Raw genomic sequence first — 18,131 nt, 5'->3', positions numbered from 1 at the left:
ATATATATATATATATATATATATATATATATAAATTAATCATGATTAATTCCACCTAACATTAAAATTTGCAAATTTGTTCTCCAGATTAATGTAGAAAGGCGGTTTATTTTAAATACTTGTTTAATGGTATCTTTTTAAGGACTATGAATGAAGGACAGTCTCATAGATAACAATACTGCTCCTGATGTCTCTATTGAATCTTTTATTTTTTCTGTAATCTCTCTGAAAGGTTGTGTCTATAATTAGTATTCCCTTTAAAGGACCATCACTACATTTTGACATGACTAATTCTACATGACTTTTTTCGATACAAGTTTTGCTTTTCCAAGAAGCTGTCAAAAATAGTTCAACTTCTAAAATGTCCTTTTGAAACTTCTAAAATGTTCTTCTGAAAATGTCCTCTCAGAGAGACATATGGTTGGGATCAGATAAACCGAAAACCAGCCTAATTATTATTTGGGCCAATTAGTCGAATGGACATTCAGTCGATTTTAAAAATATACTGTGCAAATATGCTAAAAATGGCCAAATGGTTAGAAAATTAAGCAAACATTTATAATGTACCTCTGTATATTCTTTGTATCTGCGGTTGACCTCAGTCAGGCTCTCGCGTGTGCCTTTAGTTGAAGGTGAAGCAGTGAAGGCCTGTTTCATCTTACTGGCGCCATCACGCAACCTTCTCTGAATACAAAAGCCCTCGTACAGCTCATCGATCTGTAAAAACACACACACAGCATTAGTGCACAGAATTAAATTACACAAAAGCACACACTCGCACATGGCATCCCTCCCTAAAGATAGCGTAAACACTAGCTTTGATGTCTAAATCGCTAGCATACATCATTACAGAGCCCTGGGGGTCCCCATTCAGCATAGAAACGTGGCTTTTACAATCTACTATAATGTTCTGTTAGCGCAATGGAGTGGCGTACTGTACGGAGCGATGAAAAATGAATTTGGGGACTTCAAAAGCAAACACAAAATGATGCGGCTCAGCGGCCCTCGGGACAATGATAATGCCATACTTCTGTGACAGACGAGCAGCTCAGAGCCACGGCCTTTATTATGGAAATGCACATTTAGCACATTCACAACTCAGTGAACACTGGCCGGCTCAAATTAGCTATGCTAATCCTAAAAACGCTGAAGAGCGAGTGATTGAGGGGGATGGAGAGAGAGTGAGAGGGGCAAATGAGAGAGAGGAGATGGACCGCAAGTGACAGAAACTAGTGAGCCGAAAGGGGCAGAACAGGGGATGATGCAGGAGTAGCCAGTAAGAGGGATGGACACTTCAGCTGAACGAGAGATCCAGCAGTGTTTCATGCACCGACCCGCTAATGCTGAATCTGTAGTGCCATGATGAACATTATACATATGTCAGAGCTGTTTATGTATGCATTTTTAAGCTGTTAAAGCTGACTGGAACTAATTGTAGCCATGTAGTGCCTGTTTGTGAGTAAATTGTGAATAAAAATAATTTATTAATCAAATTTAAAAGTATTGTTTTCTATTTTTCTATCGAATATTGTCGTGGAAACTGATACTGATTTTTCAGGATTATTATCAAAAGAAGCGTATTTACTTGATTATATATGTATATATATATATATATATATATATATATAGTAACATTACAAAAGGCTTTACTGTCACTTGATGCATTTAATATATACTTTTGTAATGAAAGTATTATATATATACATATATATAATGCTTTATATATATGTACAGAAGTCATTGGTCTGAATCATGTACTGAACCATTTTGACACAAGTCGCCGGTCGCTCACTAAAAGACAAATTATTATTGTTGTCTGAGCAGAAAACAGTTAATGTGTTACTAAGAACAATGTTTAAAATATCAATACGTACTTTGTAAGGTTAGTGAAACTTAAATTAGTTTATAACAAGTAAAGTGAACGGTGTAGCAGAATAGAGTTTTGTTATATTTTTATCAAAAACAATTATATGTTGAAAAAAAATTGAATTGGTTAAGTTAACCAAGATGTTGGGACCGGTTTCTGTGCCCCCCCACTGGAAAAACCCTACTGAGCACCGCTCTGTGAGGAAATCTGTATGAAGATTCCCTCCATAACGTAATTTCCTCTTATAGGAAAAAAACAAAACATGTCAAGACACTAAATCAAAAGGAAATATTCAAACACATGCAGGGAAGGGACATGAAATATTGATGCAGGGCTTTTTGATGTCTCAAGTTAGGAAGAGGGTGAGAAACGGGACAATCTAACCCAATTTGTGTATGCGGATTGGCTATATTAACGGTGTATGATGGATGTGTGTGTGTGTGTGGTATGATGTGTGGGGGTTGTTCATGATAAATGACATCCATTAGACAACCAGCTGTGTGAAAGTGGGGATAGAGTGTCTGGACGGTGGTCCTGTGGGTTTAATTACACTAGGAGAAAAGACCCCACCCAAGTCTGGAGAACTGTACCACGTGCTAATCCCCCTGTACCACACACACACACATACCTACTGTCGCCAGTCACAGCCCTGCTGTGGCACACAGCTGCCTGTTTATTTGGCTCCATAAAATACCCTTGTCTGACTCCTCTCATCTGCCATAGCAGCTAAGCAACATGGGAAATGAATCACCATAACCGCCCCCAGCCCAGTCCGTTCTGACGGGTGGGGTCTGATGGGTGAATTTTTATGAGCTGCATTTTGAAAATGGAAAAACAGTTTTAATTTGTAGCCAGTGTCTAATTTGAAGAAATGGTCGACACAATGAAAACAGGGACTTTGAAGCACCAGCAAAACCAAAAAGCACCATAAAAGTACCATTCAATAGTTCATTCAACTCATTTAAAACCCCAATCTTAGCTTTTTTTTTTTTTTGCCCTGATGATGCACAAGATTTAGGGTTTCCTGAAGCCATAGGAAATACTTCTCTGAGAAACCCCAAATTCAAAGGGATATTTCACCCAAAAATTAAAATGCTATCTTCATTTACTCCTCCGTCATGTCAAAACTATAAGACTTTTTCTCCTCTTCAAAATACAAATGAACAGATTTTTAATAAAGCCTGAAATATTTATCCCTCCATTGAAAGTCCATTCCACCAAAACTTCCATGCTTCAAAAGTTAATAAAGACATCTTAAAAGTAATCCATTTAAATCCGGAACAGATTTATTTTGGCCTTTTAATCATATACTTTTATTCACGCACATCCATAAAGCACACCAAACATCTTAAATGGAAGTTCAAAGTGTATAATGTCACTGGCACTATATATGTATATATATATATATATATATATATATATATATGAAGAGTTCAGATTTTGAAATTTTCTTCTAGAATGATAATTTTTATCAAGCTCGTATATTTAAGTTCAGTAATTTCACTTAAATGACAATTCATAGGTAATCTTCAATGCCATTTAAGTGAAATTACTGAACTTAAATACACGAGTTGGTTAAAAATGATCATTCTAGAAGAAAATTTCAAATGTCACTTACAGGCTTTTGCATCTGAACTCTTCATATTTATATATATATATATATATAGTGAGAGAACAAGTATTTGATACACTGCAGATTTTGCAGGTTTTCCCACTTACAAAGCATGCAGAAGTCTGTAATCTTTTAGTATATATATATATATATATATATATTATAATATAATATAGACATACACTATCACATACCTCGGGTTGCTAGCAGCTCTATTGCATAATACTATACATTATATATAATATAATAATAGTATTTTTTTTTCTGTGCAACAATAATTGAATCTCTGATGACTCAAAGACCTTTATTCAGGGTAGCAATGTCTGATAAACAATGATGATGTGATGTTTCACTAATATTTACTGCATCACACAAAAGAGTACACAAGTATCGTCAGCAAAACTTGTAATGGCTGCAGAGCAAGTACTGCACACAATCAAATATTATTGTCACCGTCACTTGATGGTGGATCTGATGACGAAGCTATATGAACACTATATAGTATAATACCACTGCAGCAATTCGAGAGATATCCACATAGATCTGGGTCACTAAAGACCCAAATATGTAATAATGATTGGCTCAACATTCATGCATTTAATGTTTAAAAACCTTAATGGGGTGAAGCTACCCATTAAGTCATTAATATCAAATATTGACCTCTTGAACAACAAATGTGACAACATACAAGCAAGAACCAATCATTGAGGTCATAAAGATATTTGAAGACATTTGTCGAATGATATTTGAAGATGCCGTGTGAATATCCGAACACAAATGAGATTTAAGAGCTCATGTGTTGTGGGCAGCATACTCACACCAATGTAATCCGACCAATCCTCAACAGCTTTCCAAATTTACCAAAGGCATCTGTGGAATGGGTCTGAACAAGAATGACTTGTGACTAACAAGAAAGATGGTGTGCCGCTCAGGTTAGCTGTTGGTTGTTTAGCTTAGTGCTTCTTTTCTGCTTTGTCCTTATTAAACAAACACAGAGCCAATACAATCAGCTGATATACTATGCCAGATTGATATTGTTTCACTTAAATATTCATGTCCACTTAATGACCGCTTTCTATCTCATTTGCTGTGCCCACAGCATTTGTTCTCACAGGCAGCACCCGTAGCCTATTTGAGCCTAAAAACCTATTTGGACACTTACACCACACTTAAAAATGTATGAATTTCATGATACAGATAGGTCAGTGACAAATACCACAGTAAAGAAAAGAAATCTTTTTAAAAACTAGTTTAAAACATGTGCCAAGTTCGGAATTTACTCTTGGTATTCAGGTTGGTTTCATACTTTTTTTAAATTCAATTATTATTACACAATTTTCAATAAAAGTTAAAATTTTATACCTTGAAAATAACATGTTGTAGCCATTAAATTAAAAAAAAAAAATAATAAAAATGTATAATATATTTTCCTTACCCCTGTGTGCATACTAAAAAAAAAAAAGGTTTGTACCTGCAGATAATCTAACATTAATGAAATAAAAGGCCACTCAAATACCAGTTTGTTTAAAAAGTGCACTTAACTAAAAGTTCAAAATTATCATTGTTTTAAAAATCTTTTGTCATGCTCTAAAGAAATGCACTTATTTTTTTAAGTAACATACTAAAAATTACTTTTAGTTCACCATAATTGCTTATTATATACGGCAGCACACATAACCATAACCAACCAAGTCAACTAATTACATTTAATATCAGTTTATAATACTTTATATTATTAATTTCATTGCAATGAACATCCAATAATTGTCTAAAACATTACATTGGGTTTGGGCATAAGTATATTCTACATTCTACATATAACTACATTATTTCTATATCTAAAATGTACTTCTTTTAAACAAGAGTACATAGGACAAGCGTTTTGGAAAATGAATGGATTACAATAAAATATAATATAATATAATATAATATAATGCGTCACTGAATTAGTTGTGTAGGAGTGTGTTGGCGTATGGAAGATGATGCATCTGGGGCAAAGTGAGAGACACACACCCAGATATGCATTTCTGCAAACAGTCGTTCCCACTGGGAGTGCTTTTGATCTACTTGGGCATGACTTCTTTTTTGGTTGACAGCAGAAGTCCAAGGCGCGACTCAACCCAGTCATGCGTGCGTGTGAGCAGCTGTTTGTCAGCCCTCTGTCCGTTGCAAGTGTGGGGTTTCGGATTAGGCCCACTGAGTCAAATAACAAGCCAAGAGTACACAGCTGGTCCACACACCACAAAAGCAACAGAAGAAACAAGGCCATGAGCACACTTACAAGGCATAATAATATGCATTACTGTACAAAGAGGAAATGGACAAAGTAGTAAAATCCTCTTAAATTACTACATCTATCAGCTGTGATCAGAGGATTTAGACTGCACGCAGAGGGGATGCCAGCTAGATTAAACAGAGATTAAACCTACAATACATTGACCCACATCAAACATCTTTGGGGTTCAAAGGCAGATCATAAAGCACCTCCAACACTGATATCTGACTGCAAGCTGAGGCCTTCTAAAACTTTCTGTTGCTGTTGCTCAACTTCCTATGGGCACGTGGGACGACTATACTTGTTATGATGAGGATGATTTTTAAAAGCACAATCCCTGCTGAGAGTCTGCTTTAAAGGGAAAAAATTAAAACCTACTCGAAATTAACTTCTTAGAATTGGTTTCTGTGTTCGAGTATCCTAAGACTAACAGTTCTTGTTGACTGTCAGCACATTTTAAACCCTTTCTGAGAAATTGGGCATCTGAATTTATCCCCCTTAATTCACCATCTCTACAGGCATCAAAGCCCTGCCTCTGTATAAATCCTCCTATTTATAATAACACAGTAATAACACTATTACTGTCAGACCTTAAATTAATGTGGATAGAAACATGGCCCAGATCTCTTGGCCTGAGAAGTATTTGATGAAATATTTACAATGAGTTCATAATGAAATCTTGTAATTCTGATTGCATGAATCTAGCTGTGAATTCCATTCTGTGAAAAACTAAACTAAACTAAACTAAACCGATAATAACAGAAGCATATGAGCAGCGGTAGAAAGCGGGAGGAAGGCGCCGCAAGTGAGTTTCTTTATGACAGTGTTGTGAAATATATGCCGCACAGATGTAGAAAACATGCCACAACAAAGTGGAAATCAGCAAAGAAATAACTAGAGTTGCCAAATGCCCCTTGGCACTATAGTGTTCTTTTACATCATGTTTACATCAAAGTTTAAACATCACGCTTAAACATTCAAATAAAGTCAAGTGCAAGTGCTTAGCTGATTTACACTTTATTAAATTAAACAAAAATAATACTAGTATTAATAACTATAAGGGTGTTTCTTTTCATCAGTACATAATTTCATTAGTCTATCGTTTGACGCATGTGAAGATTCATACCAATTTGGTTCACTAAAGACAAGAGAATCAGATTAAAAGATTGATTCATTTACGAGCCGGACATCTCTAACACCTTGGCAAATGTTAGAACAGAGCAAGTCTTTGTTGATATCTCTTCTGAATTCAGAGAAGACACATTTGAGATTATATAGCGATCTCATTTGTGATTTTCTTGTGATTGACTGATGATCCAAGCGATTTTAATAGGGCAGCACAGACCCAATCAGATTTGAACATAAACTTGAAATCATGAAGAAAAGGCATCTCCCTCTATTTATACTTGCACGCACTCATTAACACCCTGGATTGAGCCATCAGAGGTTTGCTCATCACTCAAGGGAATTGCTTTGACCTAGATCCAGTGCCAACCATAAACAGCATAAAACACAGGGGAAAACAAAACACTTCTGCAAATGAACACAAGTCAGAAACAACATGTTCTTCTTTATAAGGCCGGAAAAAAAATGAAGATTGAATTGTTTCTCTGAGATCTGTGTACGACCACACGGTTCAGAGTGTTCCTGAGAGCTAGCTGAATGTGGGGCTAATTTCAAGTGTGTAGGGCTAATTTGAGCTATGAATTGCTCTTCAACAGCCTCAAAGCTCCCATCGTCAGGTTGCCATGGCTACTTCAGGACTTGACGTGCTTCTGAGTTGCCAGTCAGCACAGTAGTTTACTGCAGCCACCCACCTGTAATGTCACTAAAACACACTGCAAGAGGAAGGGGACACAGCAGGACTCCTGACACTAGAGAATGCCAAACCAGGGGACTCAAAATGAGTCAGGACATTTATTTGAAACACAAAAGCACTCCTATAAAACTCACTTGTTGTACTGACTTCACCTTTTCAAATATATAAAACAGGCAATGAAAGTACACATACATATAGAAAAAAAAATGTGAACGTCACCTTACTCATGTGGAACTCCAGTCGTCGCATGTATCGCTCTATGGTCTTGATTTGCTGGGAAGCAAGGAAATAAAAACGTCAAAATCAGAAATTTGTTTGCTGAAAAAGAAAATGCAAAAGATGTCACAGAGAGCAATCTAAGTTCAGAGTTCAACTGACACCTTAGGCGATTGGAGTGTCGCAATAACGAATCACTGCTGCAGGAATGCAGCACATCATTTACGCAAAGCTGCTTTTTTTTCCTGCTGAATGTTTCTAACTTCTTATAACCATTTAAAAAGGTTAACACAGGTCAACTTTGACAGGTTAAGAAGCATTAGTGTGTTTAAGGACCCTACCTTGTCCAGATCATACAGCACACCCTGAGGAAGAAAAAAAAATGTATGAGTGGAAATGCTAGAAAAAAAAAAAAAAAAAAATCAACCTATAACAATAAAAATATATATATTTGGACAAATACACTGCAGAAATGCCCATATTAGACCAGCATGAAATTCATGCAGCAGATATAACCAGGGATTTCTTTCTAGTTTTACAACAAAAATAGTCTTTAAACTAAAAAAATATGCTACACTGCAATTAATGACTTCTTACTGCGCTTTTTTTTAGTAGATTTTCACTTGGTTTTTCATTTGTTTATACTAAAAAGAAAACAAATCTGCCAATGCAGTAAGCCAAAATATCTCATAATTAAATACATTATCTGAAAACAAGTCTTAACATCTTTTGCAGTGTTGCTTCTCAAGCAAATGTTTCTTATTTAGGGGGTTTTGATGTTTAATACATAATTTGATTATAATATACATGTTTCTGAAAAAAGTCATTCATACTTAATATTTAGAGGAAACTATGATCCATATAACATTTTAGGATAGTCGCCTATTGAAACCAATAGATTAGCAGCACTCTATTGTGTTTAGGAAACCTGATGATGTCATATCAATGAAGCCTTGAGCTTCAGCCTATACCCTTTGGTTTAATCAAAAGTTATGTTTATGATGAGTTGAATATTTGTTGCTGTATATTTGTTAATGATAAACCAAATAAAATGAAATGAAATTAAAATATCCTGTCTCACCAGTCTGGAATTCCTCTTCATGTCTTTCATAAGGGAAGTGAGTTTATCCAGCTCTGATTGGTGCACCTCTAGATATTCACTGACAGAAAGAGAAAATGACAAATCTTTCAGAATCTCAATAGAATCTCTGTAGAACTGCATGAACAATGGCTGTACACAGTACAAAGATTTCATCACAGCCATTCTGAGCAGCAGTGATTCATGCAGTCAATGTGCATTCAGAATGACTATAGACAGCTGAGAGAGAAGATCTACAGTATGTGACAGGACATATGTGAATCAGAGGAGAGATCTAAAACAGCACTCACTCCAGGCCTTGTTTGAGGGCTCCGTAAACTTCTTCCACTCTTTTGGGCTGAGGCTCTCGTGAGCTGCTGCTGCTGCTGCTGGATTTGTGCCCGGACAGATGGGGCTTCCTGGGCTTTGAGATGGGCTTCTTCTGCACTGCTGAGTTCCCCATGAAGGAGTTACACCTGAAAACACAATCAGATGTGGATGAATCTCAAGGAACCTGTCAAGAACATGTGGTGGTCATTTTCACCACAAAATCAAAAGAAAGAAATTCTATGTTTCTTAAAGTAAATTAAGGACAATTACAACCAAGGAAAATCATTGTAGATTGCCAAGTCTCTTTTTAGCTGCTAGTCAAGTCAAACTTATTTATACAGCACATCGTTTCAAAAGCAGCTTTACAGAAAGTCATACTAATGACGTGATTTACCATAGAGGTGTTTTAAAGGGGACCTATTATGCCTTTTTTCAAAGTCTTGATTTTCTTTTTGGTGAATCTGAACTGAATCTGAATCATGTCAAACGTTCCGCCGGAAGTGATCTTTCGCGCTTGTACGTCACTCATTGTTTACACAGAGATTTCGGAAGTTTTACCTTTCACTGTGAAGATCTAAACATATTTCGATATAAAGGAAATCGCAATGGAAGACGATTTCGATATATATATCGAAATGTTTAGTGAAAGGTAAAACTTCTGAAATCTCTGTGTAAACAATGAGTGACGTAGATGCGCAAGTGATCACTTCCAGTGGAACTTTGGACACGGTTCAGTTGGACATTGGACAACTGATTCAGATCAGTTGGACATGGCTGTGGTAACACGAGGTAAAAACGATATAAATACTGTTCGTTTTCCCACACAAACCGCTCGTTTCGTGTCTTAGACCATCAATGTGTACTTACATTTGCGAATCATTAAAACATGTTTAATTTTGACTTCTCTGTGCATGCTCTTTGAGGTGGACCCCCTATACCTGCATTATTTGACTGATAGACAACAACGGTTTGACCGAAAAATATGAAAATTGAAAATACTGTGGAAACAAAGACACCTACATCTTGGATGCCCTTGAGGTAAGCTAAAACATATCAAAAATGAATTTCAAAGTGAACTATCCCTTTAAGGTGAAACATGATGTGGAAATGTTTTTATGAGATTCACCTATGTAATATCTTATCTTTAAAAGAGAATCATACATCCATGAGACATCTACTGTATATGTATATATATATTTTTTTTAATTTATTTACATTTTTTTTCTTCTGCAGCTCCCTAACATAAACACCAGTGAGTTTAGTGCAGACTTGGAGTCTGTAGTCTAGTGTTGGAATTTCAGTGCACTTCACACTCATCTGTGCAATATCCTTGCAAATAACCACCCCTTTCTCTTTTCAGAGGTTTCAAGGATTCATGTCATAACACCAGTTAAAACCCAAAATGTTACAAGGATAAAGCTTGTGCTGTACATCTAATGCCACTCTTCCTCAAAGCTTTCTGACATTTAAGACTTCTGTCAAAAGGCAGTGTGCTTATTAGCCTACTTCTGATGTCACAGTAATAATATTCACGTTTCCTAATAACACAAAGGCAGTTGGTTGTTTGACATGTCTGAACGTGTCACGCGCACAAATAGTCAAAAAGAGCACTAGAAGTAGTGCTACAGTAAATCTAGGACATTGTGTAGAACGAGCACATGCTGTTGCCTAAGGGGTCACCCAGTCACGATTCACTCCGTCATACTAAGATAAGCCAGCACGCACAGTAAAAACACACTCTTTAAAGCGGTTACTGCATCTGTTGTTTCACCTCAGTATAATTTGCAGTTCTTTTGCCATTTGTTTTTATAGAGGAAACTCTTACTTGCCTGAAAAGTGGTAGCTGTTAAAGCAGAAATCGGTGGAATTAACGGTTTTTCAAATATTGGTGTGGTCTTAGGGTGTCTACATACTTTTGGTCATACTTTATAGAAACTCCCTTAAAACCAATGCAATAAGATAAGAGATTGTGCCCACTTTGTGCAAAGTAAACATCCAGAAATGGCACATGCATGATACACATTATTTTATCTATTATTATTATTTTACACTTAAAAAGAAAAAAAAAATGTATGCATGTACCCTTACGAAAAAGAAGTTTATTCAAGGGTGCCATTAATATACTTCTTTTAAACTAAAAATAAGAAAGTATACTTTCAGTTTATTTTTGTGTACTTCTCAGAAATATACTTCATATTACACTTAAGTGTACTTGACTTACTGAGAGAAAAGCAAGTATTTGTCCTGTACTTGAACTCAATCTTTTGATCCAGAAATTAAAAGTATAATTAAGAATTCAAAGTATACTTGAATAAGTATTACAGTAAAAAAAAGTTAACTACTAGTATACCCATAAATTCACTTACAGTACACATGAGAAACTTAATTATAAACTAGTTGTGCACTTAAAGTTTACTACTGTTACACTTAAACATATACTTTTGTATACTAAAAGTGGGCCAATTTAGTCCCAAGTGGTATTAAAATAGTACACTTAGTTACAAGTACATAATGACATTAGTATACTTACGTAATGTATACTTAAAAATATACTTGAACATTACTTAAGTATACGACATAAAATGAACTTATACTTGTATAAGTATACTTCTTTTTCGTAAGGGTATGTATGTGTGTGTATATATATATATATATATATATATATATATATATATATATGCATGGTTATGGTAATTCACACCCTTTCTCAACCTCTCACCTCTGCCAGCAAATGCTTTCAAATATGTTTAACAGTCCTATGTAAAGTGTTAAAAATAAAATAGTTTCTTCTGCAGTGGCAAAACTGATTTTTATTTATTTATATGCATCCAGTGAATCAAGAAGCTCATCTAGAGAGGGGTGAGTGTTTTAGCTTCTGACAGGGGAGATGACCTCACCGTGAGCGTCTCTCCTGCAGGGTGCTGAAGCCGGCGAATGACTGGCTCCGTATGATGCCATTGGGCCCTCCAGGAGAGTGAGTGCCAGCAGCCATGATGTCTGGAGAGCGGGAGGACACTCCTGCAAGGGGACAGAGAGAATTCTAGATGAGAGAGAAGTCAGTGGTACAGAGGGGGAAGGGTTGCGTGTCTAGGATGATGCCGTTATTATGATAAATATCTAATTATAAGTAGCTATACGGAGAGTTACGCTTCAACAATGCAAAAATATTTGGTAGAGCATAATTTCTAACTTTGCCCCTTTAAGTCTCAACTAAAGGCTTAGTTTTAACTTGCACATAGCTGGTGAAATCCAGGACCTTATTTTTTAAAAGATAATGGCTCTCTGATAAAAACATATCCTGACAACCTTTTAAATGAATGTACAATAAGCCAGCTAAAAATCACCCACGAAAGCAAGCAATGAGTCATTTAATCTCCAGTGTATGGTTACCAAAAATAGCACTGCAGGGTGAGAAGACCCCATACGGTGCTCATTCAGAGGTTTTTCTAAACCGCTCGAAGCCACCTGAGCCCACCGCAGATGAAGACAGGAAAAGCACTTACAAACAAGAGGTGGTCTAATGGAGCCCTGAAAGACCAACGTCATCACTCATTTCTATCAAATGCAATGATCCAGAGATGGTGTAGAAATCTCCCGCCTACAAAAAAGCCTTCATGCTCATCTCTGATCTCCTTATAGCTCATCTCCAACCTCCCATATTTCATCAGAGCAAAGTGGGATGATGACAGCAGCGGCAAACTCCCGATTTGAGGGTAATGAGGCTATGAGATCTGTGATCATCGATAAGAGAGGACTCATTTTGACCCTAAATTAGCACGCAACCCTCATAACCCAGCGGGGCAATGACATCTACACCAAAACAGAGGGAAAAATCTGGGTTTTGAGGCTGAGATTCTTGAGGTTACATACTGTGTTGGAGGTTATTTTACATTTGTGGGTTTATGCTCAGTGCAATAGATACACCATTGCATAAATGGAGCTACACAAAAGCAATACGACTCTGGAAAAGATGTTTTGCATGGGAAATACAAAAGGGTCTTGTATAACGTGTCGTGTACCAGGCTATTTATAGGCACTATAGAACATGAAATTATGTACCGTGCATTTTGATCATGACAAAACATACAGATAATTCAGATAAATGGTAGAAATAATAAAAAGAATATCCAGTAGCATATAATTCTTGCTGCCTAAACTAACACATCCAATCAGAGAAAAGTAATGCTCTACAGAAAGGTGATAGATTTCCATACTTTTTAAAATGTGTTCCCTCTCAAAAGGCAAAAAGTAATAATATATATATAAAATTCTAATTAATTTATTCTATTTTTAATAGAATATTAATGGTGCAACAAAACTTGAGAAAAATGTCAGCAAATTTCACCCTATTCCTATATTTCAATTATGTCATAAAACTTAATAATTCATGCATCAAGGTGTTCATGTTAATGAATCAAAATGCAAAACAAACACATGCAGCAACCTACACAACCTATATAACCAATTGCTTATTTCAACAAACAAAGGTTCCACTTCAGTTTCAAAAACACAAAGCGACACTGTGCCACCCAGTGCATGCTGGGATTGTTCCACTCATTCTATTCAGGCCTGGCCGTCGCGGTTCACAGGCACTTGTGAAGCGCTGTTGATGTTGGCTACGTCATCCCCGTCCCTTCGGGCACGACCGCTCATAAGTATTCTGAGTACAGCTGCCTGGCACCCAATTCTGAACTCTTCACTGTGAGAGACGGATGACGAGGACAAAAGAACCGAGGAGGGGGGCTTCATTAATTTTTCACCTCCAGCAGGGACCATGTTTTTCTGGCCCGTTGAGAGTACGAGGGGGTCTCAAAGCTGGGTAGGAGAAGTACTGAATGGAAAGTGCTAAACTGGTCCCTTGTTTCCTTAAACAAATCCCACATTATCAATTCTGACTACCGTAGTATTTTTTAAACATTTTAAACATAAATCTAAACAAGTAAAAAAAAAATGACAGTGGGTTAAGGAAAATAAACAAGTTGTGATCTTACATGCAGTAAAAATATTAGTTTTAAACAGGATGCATATTATATTGGTACCATATTTGTTATCTGTCAGGTTAAAAGACATTGGTTGATATTGGATAGGCCTATTTAATTGTTCATGCTCATTTCCCCATAATTTTTTTACCTTTGCTGTCATCTTTAAAAACACTTCGAAGTTAACAACACTGTTAAATATAATCTTTATGTCAGTGCCAATAGCCCCTTGGCAGTGCGTCCCGAGTTCGAGTCCCAGCTCATGGACCTTTCCTGATCCCGTCCCTCTCTCTCTTTCTCTCAAACTTCACTTCCTGTCAACTAACGGTCCTATCCAGTCTCATCCCAAGACGTCATATAACTGACGTTTTGGGACGTCTTTTGACCATACGTCAACATCCGCTGTTTTAGGGCACCCTTTAACGTCGGTTAGATGACGTTATCGGATCCTAACCCTACCCCAGACCTAAACCTACCCGTCACCTAACGACGTTAAAGGTAAAGCGTCAGTTTTATGACGTCATAGACATATACTGTACACTAGACCTCACCTTGGGGTTCTAAGCATGCGTCAAAACCGCCGCCATCTTGGAACAGGGGTCTTGTCATAGGAAGTAGCTAGGTAACGCTGCTATCTCTGCCTTTACTTCAAATTCATTGGTGGTGGCGGACTTGTGTGCAGTGTATGATGTTCACGGATGAAATCTGAACTAGGAAGAATGTTTAAAAAAATAAATAAATTCTTTCTGGAATCAATGATAAATACATGTCTGACCGTTGGAACAAACCAAAAAAACAAGAAAAATCGCATTCATGACGATTTATGGTGATTTTATTTCCATTAGACCTGCGTCTACTACATTGACGTAGATGCATTAAAGTGGAGGGGCCTGTTTCAAGATGGCGGCTCTATTGACACATTCGTTCCAATGAACTGCCGTAGCCAAGGTGAGGTCTAGTGCATGTCTATGGTACGACGTCCCAGGATCGTCATGTAACTGATGTTAAAGGGTACCCTAAAACGGCGGATGTTGACGTATGGTCAAAAGACGTCCCAAGACGCCAGTTATAGACACCACTGTGTTATCCTGTCATAATAAAGGTAAAAACACCAAAAATCTCAAACCTCAAAATGCATGTCATATTGTACATTACAATTTTGTGATGCCTAAATTTTACACTTGTGTTATTTAAAGTGACTGGTTTTGTTGATTCATTTAGTATTTGACTTCATTTATTTAGATACAAATTCTAAATAATACAACCAGTTACTTCAGCCTCTGGACAAGTCATGTTATTTCCCATGAAAGCATGCGTGCACAGCAAATACGCACAAGCAAAACACTAGCAGCATGCGTGATTATCATCAAACTCAACCCACACTGCAACTTAACAGCAGAGTGATTCCGAACGCCTGTATAAATTATAGTTTCTATAGCAACAGTGGACAATACACAATGTGTCCAGCAAAAGAAAAATGCTGTCATGGATCCCCCGCAGCAGGCCTCCTCCTGCCCTTCTCTGAGGACCCGTTGTCTCCCTCTGTGTGGTCTTTTGCTCTAAGGTAGGAGTACATCCCGCCCAGTTTCAAACCACTGTGTTCAGCTGTGTGGTGCTCAGCTGGCCTAGTTCCACACTGACACTCCGCCTTGGAATAGCAATGACCTCACATCAAGCATCCATGCCAGGTCAGAGAGCTAATGTCAACCATGTGGCAGTGACCGACTAACCCTGTTCTACCCATGCTGTAGTAATGTGTGCTTTTTGGCAGTGTTGCCAATTGGGCCAGGAGAATAGATACGGTGGATGTGAGGATGTGCGGAACCACATACACACAAATGTAATTAGTCAACTTTCACTATGGCTCGTTTCCACCAAGTGGTCCTGTACAGTACAGTATAGTACAATTCGGGGCATAAAACCTTGATCCGACTTGCGTTTCCACCACCAACAGTACCCTTCCTTGATAGGTGTGGCATAGCGATCAACGTCATTCTTGCACAAAAAAGAAGAAAACGACACAGTAAAGTAAACAACAATGGTGGACATACAATGTCAGCAGATCAACAATGGAGCAAATCATGTTCTTGCTTTTCTCGGCATGTGGCTGTTTGTCACAAGAAGAGCGAAATGAGCAAAGACTGCATGCTACAAAGAAAAACAGAGCCGAAAAAGCACACGCAAGTGACATTTCTCTTTCAATCAATCAACGTTCTGCAGGGAGTCTAGCTCCACCATTTTGTACCGGACTTCTGTACTAGGTACCCCAACGGAAGGGTCCCAAAAAAGCGGTACAATCCTGTTGAGAATTAGGGTGCCGTTCACAACTTCTGACAATGGAAACAGCATTAATTACGGAGAGGCCTGGTTGCGTTAATAGTGTTAAATCTCACAGTGTGAAATTTCCAAACACTCAAAGCTGATGACCAATTACAACAACACACTAGTCCAGCAGACCAATCAGAGCAAATTGCGGTTTTCGGAAGGAGGGGCTTCATAGAGGCAGGAACTAAACAGAGTGTTACTGAGAGACTGGGAAGAGAGGTGCTGCAACAATGGTTTTTGAACAATCTAGTAGACCCCAAAAACAAAGACTTTGTAAATGGCATAATAAGCCTTCTTCAACAGACCTGACTTGTATCTCTGCTCAGGAAAGGACTCATCATGAGCACAAAGACTATAAACACAGTGAAATATGATTCTAAAGCAGGCACATCAGGACTGAATGGATGCTCTTGTGTTGTGACCGAAAAATCATTTGCTCATGGTGACAGTGGCTGCTATTGATAAACAATGAAACAATTAATGAAAGAACAAACACTATTTGGGTGCAATTAATAGTAGGCATTATTTTTAAATCAAGTGCAAGCATAAAAAATAAAATTATTTTATATAAATGCAATCTAAGCATTTAATAATTTGATGTGGGCTTCAGCAGCCTGTACAAAAATGACAAAATAGAGTGCCGAAGTGATGACGTCGCCTTGTAGGACAACTCGGAAGCTAGCGGCGCCTGGGTGTCCATCGATCGAAAAGCAATGCATTTTCCCCATAGACTTTAGAAAAATCGCAAAAAATAAGATCTGTGTTCAACAAAGAGTTGTGACCGTTTTGTCAATCAAGATAATCTTTACAAGTTAATCCAAAATGTATACATTTTGAAGCCTATATAAAGTTTAAAAAAACCACAAGCAGGTTAACTGTGTGTTCTATGTCATAGATCAAAACGTGAAAATATTTAGAGGCTTTGTTCACCACAGACCTCATTTCAGGCGATTTAGCAAAAACCCATTCAAAAATCCCATAGACTTTAGAGCGAGGGAACCGGTAGTGCTAAATGCTAACTCACTTCCGCGTTTTGGCACTCTATAAGGGTTAGCTGAAACCACACTGATACATTTCCAATTAGAGGATAAAAAAAAGATTTTTGACAAGAGCAAAGACAAACAAGTGTCAAAATATACAAACAAATAACAACACTCACTCTCACTTGGGTCAGTAATGCTTTGTTCCTTTACACTCAGAAGTCAGAAATGTCCAACTTAACTCTCAAAATTGTAGATAATATTTGATGACAACTTTAGTCAACCTAAAGAAAATAGTGAAATGAACAAAAAGTTAGCAGAGACCCAAACTAAAGTGGACAAAAAAGGGATCCAAGTTCACGTGTTGAGCATTCAGTCAAATTGAAGAAGTCTTTAAACAAATGAATTTCCATGCTGGTCAATATACTGCTTCATTGACAGTTGACCAGCATGGTCTTATTGGTGAAGCCTTGGAAAAAAATGAATATGTGGGAATGTTTTCCACAATTTAATAGTTTAGTTAGTTGAACTTATATACTACTTATATATAAATATATAGGCTATTAAATATACTTTTTTTTTTTAGTGCAGCATAATAATGCCTCATTTTTCCTTCTTTCTTCTTAAAGGTCAAAAGCCCACGTAGTCAG

At 37.2% G+C, this 18,131-nt stretch overlaps 1 protein-coding gene across 3 annotated transcripts in view; it reads right to left on the bottom strand.

The window, feature by feature from the left end:
* The window catches only part of ripor2 (RHO family interacting cell polarization regulator 2), a 48,282-nt gene that overhangs the window by 13,727 nt on the left and 16,424 nt on the right, over positions 1-18,131 (bottom strand). For all 3 annotated transcript variants that reach the window (XM_089123319.1, XM_039680676.2, XM_039680677.2), the window contains exons 2-7: positions 12,095-12,215; positions 9,179-9,343; positions 8,871-8,949; positions 8,131-8,154; positions 7,793-7,846; positions 568-717 (exon numbers count right to left, since the gene is read on the bottom strand). In XM_089123319.1, coding sequence (XP_088979445.1) covers positions 568-717; positions 7,793-7,846; positions 8,131-8,154; positions 8,871-8,949; positions 9,179-9,343; positions 12,095-12,215 — 593 coding nt within the window. The remainder of the gene's footprint in view (positions 1-567; positions 718-7,792; positions 7,847-8,130; positions 8,155-8,870; positions 8,950-9,178; positions 9,344-12,094; positions 12,216-18,131) is intronic.

Source organism: Pimephales promelas, chromosome 18 (assembly GCF_988280905.1).
Source record: "Pimephales promelas chromosome 18, fPimPro1.hap1.1, whole genome shotgun sequence".
NCBI lineage: Eukaryota > Metazoa > Chordata > Actinopteri > Cypriniformes > Leuciscidae > Pimephales > Pimephales promelas.
The sequence above is the reverse complement of the archived record's forward strand: the minus strand, read 5'-3'. Positions and strand labels throughout refer to the sequence as shown.